General features: G+C 46.0%; 1 protein-coding gene across 6 annotated transcripts in view; it reads right to left on the reverse strand.

Moving 5' to 3' along the window:
• Positions 1-29: 29 nt before the first annotated feature.
• Positions 30-12,338, reverse strand: part of LOC102939157 (tubulin-specific chaperone cofactor E-like protein) — a 98,180-nt gene continuing 85,871 nt past the window's right edge. For 5 of the 6 annotated variants that reach the window (XM_037882211.2, XM_037882209.2, XM_037882207.2 and 2 more), the window contains 7 exons: positions 8,404-8,606; positions 7,385-7,548; positions 6,409-6,657; positions 4,990-5,152; positions 4,035-4,122; positions 2,658-2,774; positions 30-1,721 (listed from right to left, as the gene is read on the reverse strand). In XM_037882211.2, the coding sequence (XP_037738139.1) occupies positions 1,621-1,721; positions 2,658-2,774; positions 4,035-4,122; positions 4,990-5,152; positions 6,409-6,657; positions 7,385-7,548; positions 8,404-8,606 (1,085 nt within the window). In that variant the 3' untranslated portion in view covers positions 30-1,620. The remainder of the gene's footprint in view (positions 1,722-2,657; positions 2,775-4,034; positions 4,123-4,989; positions 5,153-6,408; positions 6,658-7,384; positions 7,549-8,403; positions 8,607-12,338) is intronic. The other variant, XR_005222878.2, reaches the window with a different exon arrangement.

Genomic DNA, 12,338 nt, shown 5'->3' on the forward strand with positions numbered 1-12,338 from the left:
AAGAATGAGCATTCAGTGCACCAAGGAAATGAGAATATTTGAACACAACATTTATTTAAGAATAAAACATGTTTAAATTACTTGGCCGATTCATATAATAAAAAAAAAAGTGGTAGTGGGGGGGAAGATTTGCCCAGACGCAAACAAGAAAAAAAATCAAGTGGGGAAAAGCTGCTTTTTGGGTACAAAGCAATCATTATTTGCAGACAGCGTGTGGATACCGTTAGAAGAAAGAAACGGTAGCTCGGGCTAAAAAATTTAAGATTTCAGAGCGTGTCAAACCTTTCAATCATCTCAGCACTAAATTGCATCAGAGGCAATTCACTCCTCTCAATTGGCACGTTGCTGCAATGGAATTTAATGGCTGTTTTGCAATTGAGAGAACGACAGGGGTACAAGCTGAGAGGTGTTGTTATGGGTGCTTGACTCTGATCAATTACGTTTATTACTGATACTGTGTCATAGACAGACAGGGTGTTTTCTAGTAAGTAAAAATAAAAAATCCACATGGTTAGGAGCAGAAAACGTTCCTGCTGTGACCAACTTATGATCTAAAGACAGGACTGAGAAGAGAAAGAACAGGCAGCACTGGAGTTATGTGGGATCATTAACACACGAGGAGCAAGATGGGTCTGAAATGGATTTGCAAGAGGAGCTGAGAAGGAGTTTAAAGGGTAAGAAGACTGTTTGATGTCCAGGGGACACGTGGGAGCTACTGAACGAAATGAAAGTGGTGACCGTACTAGCGGACTGAACCAGTTATAGTTCAAACTGTTCATTGCGTCCATACTAACGATGTTGAATTGGTTTAAGAACGGTTTTGGGTATCCCGTGTCCACACTAGTGGTATTCTAAACCATTTCCTCACCTCTCAGAATTCTCAGTGCCACTCCCAGAAGCAGTGGATTCTGGGAGAGATCAAAACGCTTTGCGGACTAGATGAACCCTCTTAGCTTGTCTGTTTCCACAGTGGCACCAAACCGGTTTAGACTGATCTGCTTTTTAGCCTGCTGAAAGCCTGGCCTGCTCCAACCAGTTCTTGCACCCCCATTGAAATATATCTGTGTGGTGCAAAATGCCCTAAGGGCTAAACTGGTTCTTACACAGGTAAATTTCTCTAGCACAAGCAAAGCTAGAGGGAGCAGTCAGGAGAGAAACTTAGCTGGAGCTTACGGCCTGATTCGAAGCCCACTGAAGTCAAGGGAAACACTGCTATTGGCTACAGTGAATGTGGGGCTGTGCAGGATAGGGAAAGGGGAAGCAAGAGGGAATACTGTAAGCAGAGAGGCCGGGGCGCATTGTAAGGGTGTCAAAGAGGTGCCAGAAGTGAATATGAGAAGAAGACAGTATGGAGACTTGAGAAAGGAGGAAGATCTTGGTCAAGTGTTTTTTGCTGTGGCTCCATACCTGAAATTTTGGCTGCTGTTACCGCCCATTGTATTAAAGTAGCTCGTAACCTCATTTAAATTGGTGTACCAGGCAACCGCCTTCAGCATTGTGATAGTTAAAAGCACTTGTTGTTGTCTGTGGTACAGGTTGTGAGTCAGGGGCACATGCTTTTATCCTACAGGGATTCAGAGTAAGTAAATTACAGTACTTTAAATAGAAGCCTTCAATTGATTACGAGGTCGGCTCTGATTTATAGATAAAACGCCATAGTGACAGCTGGGTTACGATGAGAAGAATGAGCCAAGCTTGGGGTCCAATGGAAGAGCTGGAGGCTAGAGGGAAAGACAGAGAACAGTTCTGAAAATCAAAAAGGCGCAGTTCCAAATAATTAAAGGCTGTATCATTTAGAGATCAAAATGTGAGAGTCTCGAAAGGACAAACTTCTACACTGTGACAGCACGAGTCTGCCGATCAGGGGTGTGAGTCACAGTAATAATATCGCCTTGCAATTTACTAGCATCCTTCGTCCAAGGATCACCTGGTGCTGCACAAGCCCCCTAGTGATGAAGGTGGTGACATTATTGTTTGTAGATGGGGAATGCAAGGCACAGAAAGGTGAAAGCCCCGCGTTTTCAGAAGTGTCCGCTCAAGTGAATTTGAGATTCCGAGAAGTTGATTTTCAGAGGTTCTGAGCACCAGCAGCTTCCACTGACCTCAGCAAGATGTGTGTGTGCATGCTCAGCACCTCGGAGACGTGCTGAAATCAGGTCCCAAGGTATCTCCCAGTTGGGTACCCAAAAATGGAAGCACCCCAACCTAGCTGATGTGTGAGCAGGAATGGCTTTCCCAGGAATCAGCATCAAATCCAAGAGCTGTGACTTCCTAATCCCCCATCTCCCTGCTAGATGACAATGCTCCCTCCCTCTTTTATTCCTTTAATGTTCCGAGCCTCTGAAACACACGTATTTATTTCAGGAGTCTCCAAAGTCCAATTCTTTTTCTAGCAGTTCCCTTCAGTTCCATTCCTCACCATTCTCTCTTAATTTTTCTGATGGTTAATGGTAGAGATGGGCCCAAACCCTGGATCTAGATCTAGTTTTTAGCTTTGTGTCTTGGAGACAGGACTATTTTTCTACGGTCTTTCCATACAGATTTAAAGGGGGGTTTCCAAAGAAGAATCCCTTTTCCCATCTGCATCATGCTGCTCGTCTGTTCCATCTACCCAGGCCCATTCCCAGCTTCCCTAAGGCAGCCCTTCAGATAGTCACCTCTGCAGCTCTTGCCATCTTCTTGCAATGTCCCGGTAACGCAGCTGCACAGGGGCCCGTCGATCCTGCTCGTGCAGATCTGCTCGCAGCCTCCGTTATCCTCGCACCAGTCTAACCCTGGAACAGGAGATATTGGGGGCTCAGGAGAGAGCAGCATGCAGTTGTACGGAAAAAGGCATTACAAAGCTTAATAGCTAGAAATGACGCTGAAAGCATTTTCTTGATGAAAGCATTCCCCCCCCCCCAACCCCAGTTGCATTTACACCCAGCTCTAGGGTGCCGTTCAACCTGCCGCTGAAGGGTAGGGAGGCTTTGATTCAGACCCACCCACATCAATTCTTTGGACAGCCCTGCACTTAGCTTAGGACTAGAGAGCCTGCTCCCACTTAAGTCAATGGCAAAATCACCGACCCCAAGTGCACTGATCAATGCTCGTCAGGCAGAGCCCACAAAGCACAGACCAGTGCAATCTCCGTTGTCCATGGACTGGGTAAAGACCCGTCTATCAATTGTTCCTCCAGATCAGCACACGGGGGTGTGGGTTGGGGAGAAGGAGGAAAGATGAACCTTCCGCTGGTCAGGATGGTGGGGAAATGGAGAAAAGAAGCTGAGGAAGAGGAGCAGGAGGAGAAGGAAGGTGTGGCGGAGAGGGGAGTTAGGATGGAAATGAAAACTGAGGAGGAAGCCATTCCCTAGAAGAGTGGTTCTCAACCTTTTCCCAGTTGCCAACCCCTAAAATATTTTGAATGGAGATGTGGACCCCTTTGGAAATCTTAGACATATTCTGCCGTCATCACCTCACTGGGGGCTGGCAATGGGTGCTCAGCATTTCTAATAATGAGACTCTCTCTCTCGTTGGGTACCCAAGGACAGGGATGCCTAGAGCTGGTGGATGCTTTTGAGAAGTTGGGTCCAGGGTAAGAGATGCCTTAGCCATACCTCGGCTAAAGAGAAGGAGAAGGACGGATACATGTAGGGATGAAGGGGCAGACACGCAGCGTGGGGTTTTGGGTGAGGAAGTGGCTCCACACGGGACTCTCTCTCCCCTACGAAGTGATGCACAGAACTGAAAAGAGTTGCCAGCTCAGGAGAACCGGAAAGTGAAACTGACCAGGCATCAAATGTGAAACTGGCCAGCTGAGTTTTAGTGCCCTGCTGCATAAAATGTACATGTGACAAATGTAAAAACAAATGGTGAAACCTGCACAATTAAAATGGGTTGCTTCCTACTGTAATACATTCAGATGGGGTAAAAGGACCCTGTTTCTCAACATATTTATGATTTATCTTGCGCTTGCCCATTTAATAATCAAAGGTTCAGAATAGTTTACACAGGAGGGAATATTTTCCTCCACATTCTTAGCTGTGCACACTTACGCTTTCTCCGGATGGGCCCTACCGAGATGATCTGCTCCTTGGGCTCTTTGGTATACTCAGTGGCCATCCTGGAATTCTGGGGGCAGTTCTGAACAAACAAAACCGCAAGGGGCGATTACTGCAAGGCTTTGTGATCACCGTGCGGTAGTCTCTGATCTCAACCCCTGGATTTGGCCTTGCTCCCATCGAGAGCTGTTGCACAGCTCCCATTGAGGCTGCAGTGGTGTTGGATTAGCATCATTAAAGGAAAATTCTGGCCCTTCTTCTCTGATACAGTGGACCTGAACTTGTTCTGCTGGGTGGGATTCCATGTAGCCTAATTGCACAGGGGCAAACCATGTGCCAGGCTCTGGGAGGACGAGGGAGTGAGGAGAGGAAAGTTATGTCAATAAGGAAAAGTTATTTATTTGTTCCCCTAATATAAGAACTAGGGGCCATCAAATGAAATGAATGGGCAGCAGGTTTAAAACAAATAAAAGGAAGTTCTTCTTCACTCAGCGCACAGTCAACCTGTGGAACTCCTTGCCTGAGGAGGTTGTGAAGGCTAGGACTATAACAGGGTTTAAAAGAGAACTGGATAAATTTGTGGAGGTTAAGTCCATCAATGGCTATTAGCCAGGATGGGTAAGGAATGGTGTCCCTAGCCTCTGTTTGTCAGAGGGTGGAGATGGATGGCAGGAGAGAGATCACAAGATCATTACCTGTTAGGTTCACTCCCTTTGGGGCACCTGGCATTGGCCACTGTCGGTAGACAGGATACTGGGCTGGATGGACCTTTGGTCTGACCCAGTGTGGCCATTCTTATGTTAATCTATTGGGCATTGCTCCCTTTGGAACAATGCCCGGGAGTAGCCCCCAGGAAACTGTTCTCCTGCCACACAGTGGCCTTGGGGAAATGATTCGAGCATGGACCACCACCCAGCCCACAGAACACCCTAAGGCCGCACGCACGTACTATTTTGCAGGAGTATTTTTCCGAGTCACAGAGGGAGACGGCGCAGTGGAGATGAACCTCGTCGTAATCCCCGATGAACTTGAAGACGGTGACGTGGAAGCGACAGGTCAGGGATACCCCGTTCTCCACAATCCCAATGGTGTTATCCTTAATATTTTGGCAACTAAGAGGAAAATACAGTCTCAGCTGGGTCCAGGAATGGTTGCGAGCTTCTAAAAAATTCTACAGATCCCCAGTGCTTGTGGGTTATGTCTACAGGGAAACTAAATGATCCTTTTCTCCAGATGTTACTTGAACTTTGTGGGAGGGGAGCTTGAACTCCCCCTTATAAGCCCTCTCAACTCTGGACTGTTCAGAATCCAAGCCCCAATTTGGCAGCTCGAGGCCATGCCTTATTAAAAAAACATTTCCCCTTTACTGTTTGCTGCAGTGAGGTAAGTAAACTGAGGTAATGCCAAGCTATTCTGATGACTAATAAACTTGGAATTTCTACAGCCCCTGCCATCCAAGGATCTCCGAGCCTTTACACCAGTAATTAATTATGCCTCGAGACATTCTAGAAGCACTGTGGGGTTACCTGACTTGCCCACGTCATATAAGGATTCAGTAGTGGAAGCAGATGTACATATTCTGTTCCCAACCTTGCCACTATCCTGATGGCATAGAAGGGTCCACTAGCCCTACATGCCCAAGCTGTAACACTTGGGGCTTGATTTTCAGAGGTGTAGAACTCACAGGCTCCTGTAAGTTCAATAGCAGCTGTGTGAGCTCAAAACTATCTGAGCATCAGGCCCTCCTGGGTGTCTTGTGTTGAGCATCCAAATTAGTGGACACACTTGAACATTTAAGCTCTTCTCTTTTGTGCATCAATTTCTACATCTGCCATATGAGGGTAATGGCACCTTGCAAAGCACCTAGTCGCTCCTGGATGAAAAGGCCTATGTAAGTGCAAAGCTTTATTGTTATTAACTCCAAATGCAGGTGGTAACATATTAAAACTGTTAGAATTTCTCCCAGAAATAATCCACAAATGGGCCAACATTTAACCAGGTATACTGATATCTGCAAACATCTGCCTGTCTAGGGAATAGCATGGAGTCCAGGTTCTCCACCACCAGAGGCAATGCCAGATGTCCAACTACAGCCTTCTTCTAGGTTCTTAAACTGTGCTCTTCAGCATGACACTTGAGCCCCTCTGGCCGTTCCCTTAGGATGCTAGGAATAGCCACAGAGGTACAGATCAATGGTCCTTCTATTTTGGTATGGGACAGCAGACCTTAGTGCATGCATTAGAGGAAGAAATAAGCCTCCTGTAATGTTCCTAGGTTCAGATCATCTGGTGCTTTACACCAGCCAATGATTTTTAGATCCCCAAAGGAAAGTAAAACAGAGAGAAAAATCTTGCCAGATATCACTGACCCTCCTTCGATGATGAAGTATCTGAGTTTGTCATTGCTGTCCCGAGAAGGGGTTGCATAACATTTGTTCAGCGTTAGAATTAGGTGTGTGGAATCTGCCCCGACAACGAAGACGCCAACATAAAGCACGTCCCGGGTGGTTAGAACCACTTCACCCTGTCGGTAGGGGTGCTTATAGGATGAGTTTTTGTACAATGCCATCTTGGTTGTGAAACTGCCTTCTTGTGTTGGGACTGTCAGGTTAATCACACTAAAGGAGAGAAATAAAGCTCATGAGAAAGCAACAGAAAGATTGTCCTCTACAAAGGGGGAGGGTAATGGATAGGGTCTACGGGACAGGGACCAGGAGATGGAGCTTTTCATATCTAGGTTACTAGTTTGAATACTGCAAAACTGAAAATTGTAACCATCCAATGGGTGTTTGGTGGCTGATGTGACCCCGGTTTGATGTTCTCAGTCCCACAACTGCCACCATAATTATCATTGACTGGCAGCATATAACGGAGGCCACAGGCTGAATGGGCCATGCAAATTCCCTAAAAGTGCCCCCTACAGATCAAGGCTTAGACAAATTGTTGGAGCAGCATGAGAGAAGCTAGCCCTCCATGGCCCATACTGTTCTTGTACTGTGGATTCATAATGTATAGACCATTATGATAACTGAGGCAAAGGAATTTCACCCAATAATTCCTGCATCATGCCCATATCTTATGGTTGAGCTAGAGCACATTTTTTACAAAAAAACCCCACCCCTTCCATTCTTGATTTAAAGACATTAAGTGATGTAGAATCCACCACGCCCTTGTGGGGGTAGTTGTTGTAGTTAGTTACTCTCACTGTTAACATTTCTAGCCTGAATTAAACTAGCTCCCTTTTCCAGGTTAAACAGAGGAGACTTTAACCATCAGGCTCTCAGACCAGCATTAAATTCACACACACAAACAGGAAAATCTAAAGCACACACAGGCCAGTCTTACCTAAGCATTGGCCTCACTACTGAATCCAGAGAAATTTTGATATCAAGCTCATAAGCGCACGAGAATTCCACATTGATGGTTCGGTCCCGGGTGATTATGTTTCCAGTGTTGTTTGCACTTTCAATCCACACAGTGTTTTTGTACACGATATGAGTGCCATTGGACTGTGCAAGAGAAAAAGAAACAAATTTTATTCTTTTTAGGGGTTAACACATCCATCACGATTCCAGTTCACAGCTCTGAAAACAGCACATTAAAGTCATTCCATAAAAAATAATTTGCAGACAGATTGTGAACTGCTTGGCGGCAAGGATGGCCTTTTGTTTTATATTTGTGCAGCACCTGGCACAATGGGGCTTTGATCCCTGACTGGAGCTTCTGGACATTGCAGTAATAGATTATAAATAATAATAATAAATCAGCTTGCATTTACTACTAGACTGAAAAAAGACTCTAAATGTGTACAGAAGTTATGATGTTAAATTTATAACAGCACCATTCATCATAAAAGATCCCAACGCAACAGATACACACTACACACACCACTGAAATGCAACCACCTCTGGGGAAGAACACATCATCTGTTTAACAGTCCTCATGAATACCATGTTCCAGTGAAATATCAGGGGAAAGTTTAAGTAGGCAAAATTTAAGCACCCAGGCTAGAATTTGGACAGTACACAAGCGCTAACACCTTGTATCTTCTGTCATGCACACAAAAGTGTTTGGAGCTGCCTATTAGAACACAAAGATAGAAAGAAAGAACCCACACTGTGAAGAGTGTGTATGTGATCATCCCCTAATGTAATTTAATGAAGCACTGAAGCATTATTCAGCCATCGTGACATTTGAGCTCAAATAATAAACCTGACACTGAAAGGAATGCGTGTTTCTCTCTCTCCTTTCTTTGCTGTTTGGTTCTGTTCCATGGCATGTGTTTCCACATAATCACCCCAGCAGCATCTACTTTGTAACCATGCACCATTAAATATGAGCCGCCTCCTCCACTCCTCTCTCACCTGCACAATGTTTCCGCAGTTCCCCTTGGTGTTGTTGATCTGGAAGGAGATGAAGTCTTCTCCTTCGATGCCGGGGCAGTGGCGGTCATTCACGCGCACGCCTTCTCTCTCAAAGCCCAGCTGGAAGAGCTTGCACTTGGAGATGGACACTTCCATCTGTGCCGCTTTGCAGGTCACCTCTGCGTCGATGATGTCATGCGTGTCTAGAAGCAACACGGGCGGTTTTAAAGGATAACAATTGAGAGTCGGCATTGAGCTGGCCAATCAGGAGGGGGATGTTCTGTGCACATCAGCGTTAGAGATTATAGAACTACCAGTTATTGTACCATCAGTAAATCTTGGACCAGCGAAGGATGTATAGAATAGGGATGGATCTGAACCAGAACACTAGGTCCGACAGTCCCACCTATCCCCCTGACTTTGGGAAATTCAGATCCCGATCTGGAACTGAACCCATGACTCTGGCCCCCCACTACAGAAAGGATGTGGAAAAATTGGAGCAAGGTCAGTGAAGGGCAACGGAAATGATTAGGGGGCTGGGGCACATGACTCATGAGGAGTGGCTGAGGGAACTGGGCTTATTTAGTCTGCAGAAGAGAAGAGTGAGGGCGGGATTTGATAGCAGCCTTCAACTACCTGAAGGGGGGTTCCAAAGAGGATGGAGCTCGGCTGTCCTCAGTGATGGTAGATGTCAGAACAAGGAGCAGTAGTCTCAAGTTGCAGTGGGGGAGGTCTAGGTTGGATATTAGGAAAAACTATTGCACTAGGAGGGTGGTGAAGCAGTGGAATGGGTTACCTAGGGAGGTGGTGGAATCTCCATCCTTAGAGGCTTTTAAGGCCCAGCTTGACAAAACCCTGGCTGGGATGATTTAGTTGGGGTTGGTCCTGCTTTGAGCAGGGGGTTGGACTAGATGACCTCCTGAGGTCTCTTCCAACCCTAATCTTCTATGATTTTACAATGTACTAAACTGGCCCCTACAATTCAGGCCCATCCCTAGCATAAACTGAACAATGAAATGACCCACAGTACCCGCAGCTGTTAGATGAGATGAGGATAGAAGAGGTTAATTGTTCAGAAGGGTGAACTCCCTTTTATAGGCTCAGTTTGCACCCACGGTTCAGTTGAAGGTGCAAGGTGGATTAGCCAGAAATGCAAGTGCTCAGATTTGCACAGCCAGTTCATTTTGTGGATGCAGATTGCACCCACCAACAGGGAAGCTGGCACTCAGTCCTGGCCTGAAGCACTTGCAGCGGCTGTGTGAGCCGCTGTCTTGAAAGTGACCAGCCAGGATTACGCAGTGGGCTCTCCCATCCATACAGCATCAATGAATCACTCCAAAGACAAGCCTCGGAATTCAGAGGTAGATAGTATCTTACTTACAGATAGCGGGCTGGGAGTTGGGTGACTAGATAGCAAGTGTGAAAAATCAGGACGGTGTGTGTGTGTGTGTGTGTGTGTGTATATGTGTGTTAGTGTTAATAAGTGCATACGTAAGACAAAGCCTCAAATATCAGGACTGTCCCTATAAAATCAGGATGTCTAGTCATCCTAGGTGGGAGGCCTGTCACAGAGGCAAGAGTGACAGAGCTGAAGGGGAAGTCTTAGTGGTCTAGCCATCAGGTTTATTGGCAATGTAGCCATATGATAGTTTAGATTCTATTCTCTGGAGCCATAGGTTGAAATCCTGGCAGCATTGACTCAGCCCTTCATCTCCCCAAGGGAATTAGACTGACTTCCATGATACTTCTAGGCCTCAGAATCTGAGCTTTGGTATGGATGTTAACGATCACAGGAGAGTTTTTCTAACAGAATTGGGGGTTTTGGTGGGATGTTCTTGGCCTAAAGTCTTCTCCCTGGACACCCAGAGGTGGTTGCATTTCACTGGTGCATGTGGAACTGCCTCCCACTTGGCCAACGCATCGGGGCGGCTGAACCCAGAGCTAAAAGCATGAGCTGCTCCTGTTCGAGCTCACGAGCCTGGGGTCCCCTAGAGTATGGCTATAACAGCTCATGCCCTCTATAGATGGGTACCATGTAACACATGCCCCAGTGGGTTATATGGGTAGCCTTTGGAATGAAAGCTGGTACATAAATGTTAGTTATTATTATTTGTATTGGGATAGCTCCTAGGAGCCCTACTCATGGACCGTGCCTGTCATCACTGGACAGACATAACAAAACAGCGACACCAAAGAGTTCACTATCTAAGTATCCTTACCCTTGCTATACAAATGAGGAAACTTAGGCACAGAGCAGGAAAAGGACTTGCCCAAAGTCACGCGATGAGTCTGAAGACTAGAACCCTGGAGTCCTGACTCCTTGGGCATCGGCTATAACCACCAGATCATACTCTCCTAATCTCCAGGTCTTTTCTGGAGTCTTATTTATTTTGTTAACTGAATGTTATTTGTGCTGCCTTCAGAGTTCCATTATTTGTGCAAAATAAAACAAGGCAGATTAACTGTAACTTCATTAAGATGGATATGCTTGGTGCTTAGGAATGTGCGTTTGCATATATTACCAGTTCTGGTGGTGCGAAGCTGCTGTGATTGTACCCCGTATGCTGCCTCTTATGCATGCTACGTGGGTCTGAGTCCCTGCCGATGTGCCTATGAGCTGGCTACTCTTCTGCATCATCACGCTAGTCGGTCTGATGATGACACTGTGAGAAAAGTTGCTACGGTTTCCTAAAAGTTCTTGGCGTCTCGATCTTGTCCTGCAGCTTAAGCTGTCTTGATTCTTCTTTGCTCTTGGAGTTGTGACAACAGAATGGGTCTGAGACTTCAGGACATCTGGGTTCTTTTCTCAGCTCTGCCAAAGATTTACTGGGTGACCTTGAAAATGTCACTTAACTGCTCTGTGCCTCAGTTTCCCCCATCTCTAAAATGGGGGTAGCATTTCCCTACCTCGCAGGGTGGGGAATTAATTCAATGTCTGGAGAGTGCTTTGAGATCCTCAAATGGAAGGACTATGGGATGGGCAAAGTGACTTCATTTGGAAGAGCTTTGGACAATGCTTTCGTAAAGGTTATTTGTATGGGGGATTGATAGGACATGGCTCAGGCCCTCTGTGCTGGCCTAGGCGGTTTTTGGGGAGTGGTGATATTCTCTAGGGATTGTATCTATGAGCAGATCCAGGGGGGCATTAGCCACCCCTTGCCACATCTGTTTCCTTGCCCCTCCCCTCAGGGGAGGCTGGTTTGTACTGCGGGCTAGGGTTCTTTTCTCACCAAATCCTTTTCCTCTATTAGCCAGTTTTAAGTTTGCATGTGTCGTGTTCTCGCCTACCTTAGACTGAGCATGTTTTGCACGGTCTGTGCTATTATGTCCTCGAGCTGGGGAAGGGAATGCATGCACAGTACAGAAGAAGGGTCAAAAGTAGCTTGCAAAATCCAATGCCTCTGAACCCTGTTAATGGGACGGCTGCTCCCCATTCCCCATAACTGCAAGGTGAAGAACAAAGCTGAGCAGGTTTTTGTTGCCACTGAACTTAGACGACAAGCAATTTATATCCATTGATTGAGGAGAAGAGGATTGGGCAAAATTGATTTTTGATTTTTAAAAATGTATGCACGTTTGTACGGAAATTAGGTGAGGCCCTGGGGCTCCCAGCAAGTTGAAAACAAGGCTGACTAAAATAGCAGAAAATATACCATTGGAAACTCTCCTTCGTTGGCCCTTGATGGAAAGACTAGCTGAATTAATAGGAGTTTTCAATATCTAGGACTGAATCCTCATGTTGTATAGATCTGCATAGCATCACCAAAATCAGAAGAATTATGCCAGTTTACATCTGCTGAGAATTTGCCCCTGTATTTCCTTGATTGTATGAAAGTCTGCTCCAGGCAGGAGTCATCTTTCAGCATGGACAGGCTGTGTGATGTGTCTGTGGCTACTTGTGAATTTCTGGTTTTGGTTCATGGTATGTTATCCCA

The sequence above is a fragment of the Chelonia mydas genome, chromosome 22, assembly GCF_015237465.2.
Source record: "Chelonia mydas isolate rCheMyd1 chromosome 22, rCheMyd1.pri.v2, whole genome shotgun sequence".
Classification (NCBI taxonomy): domain Eukaryota; kingdom Metazoa; phylum Chordata; order Testudines; family Cheloniidae; genus Chelonia; species Chelonia mydas.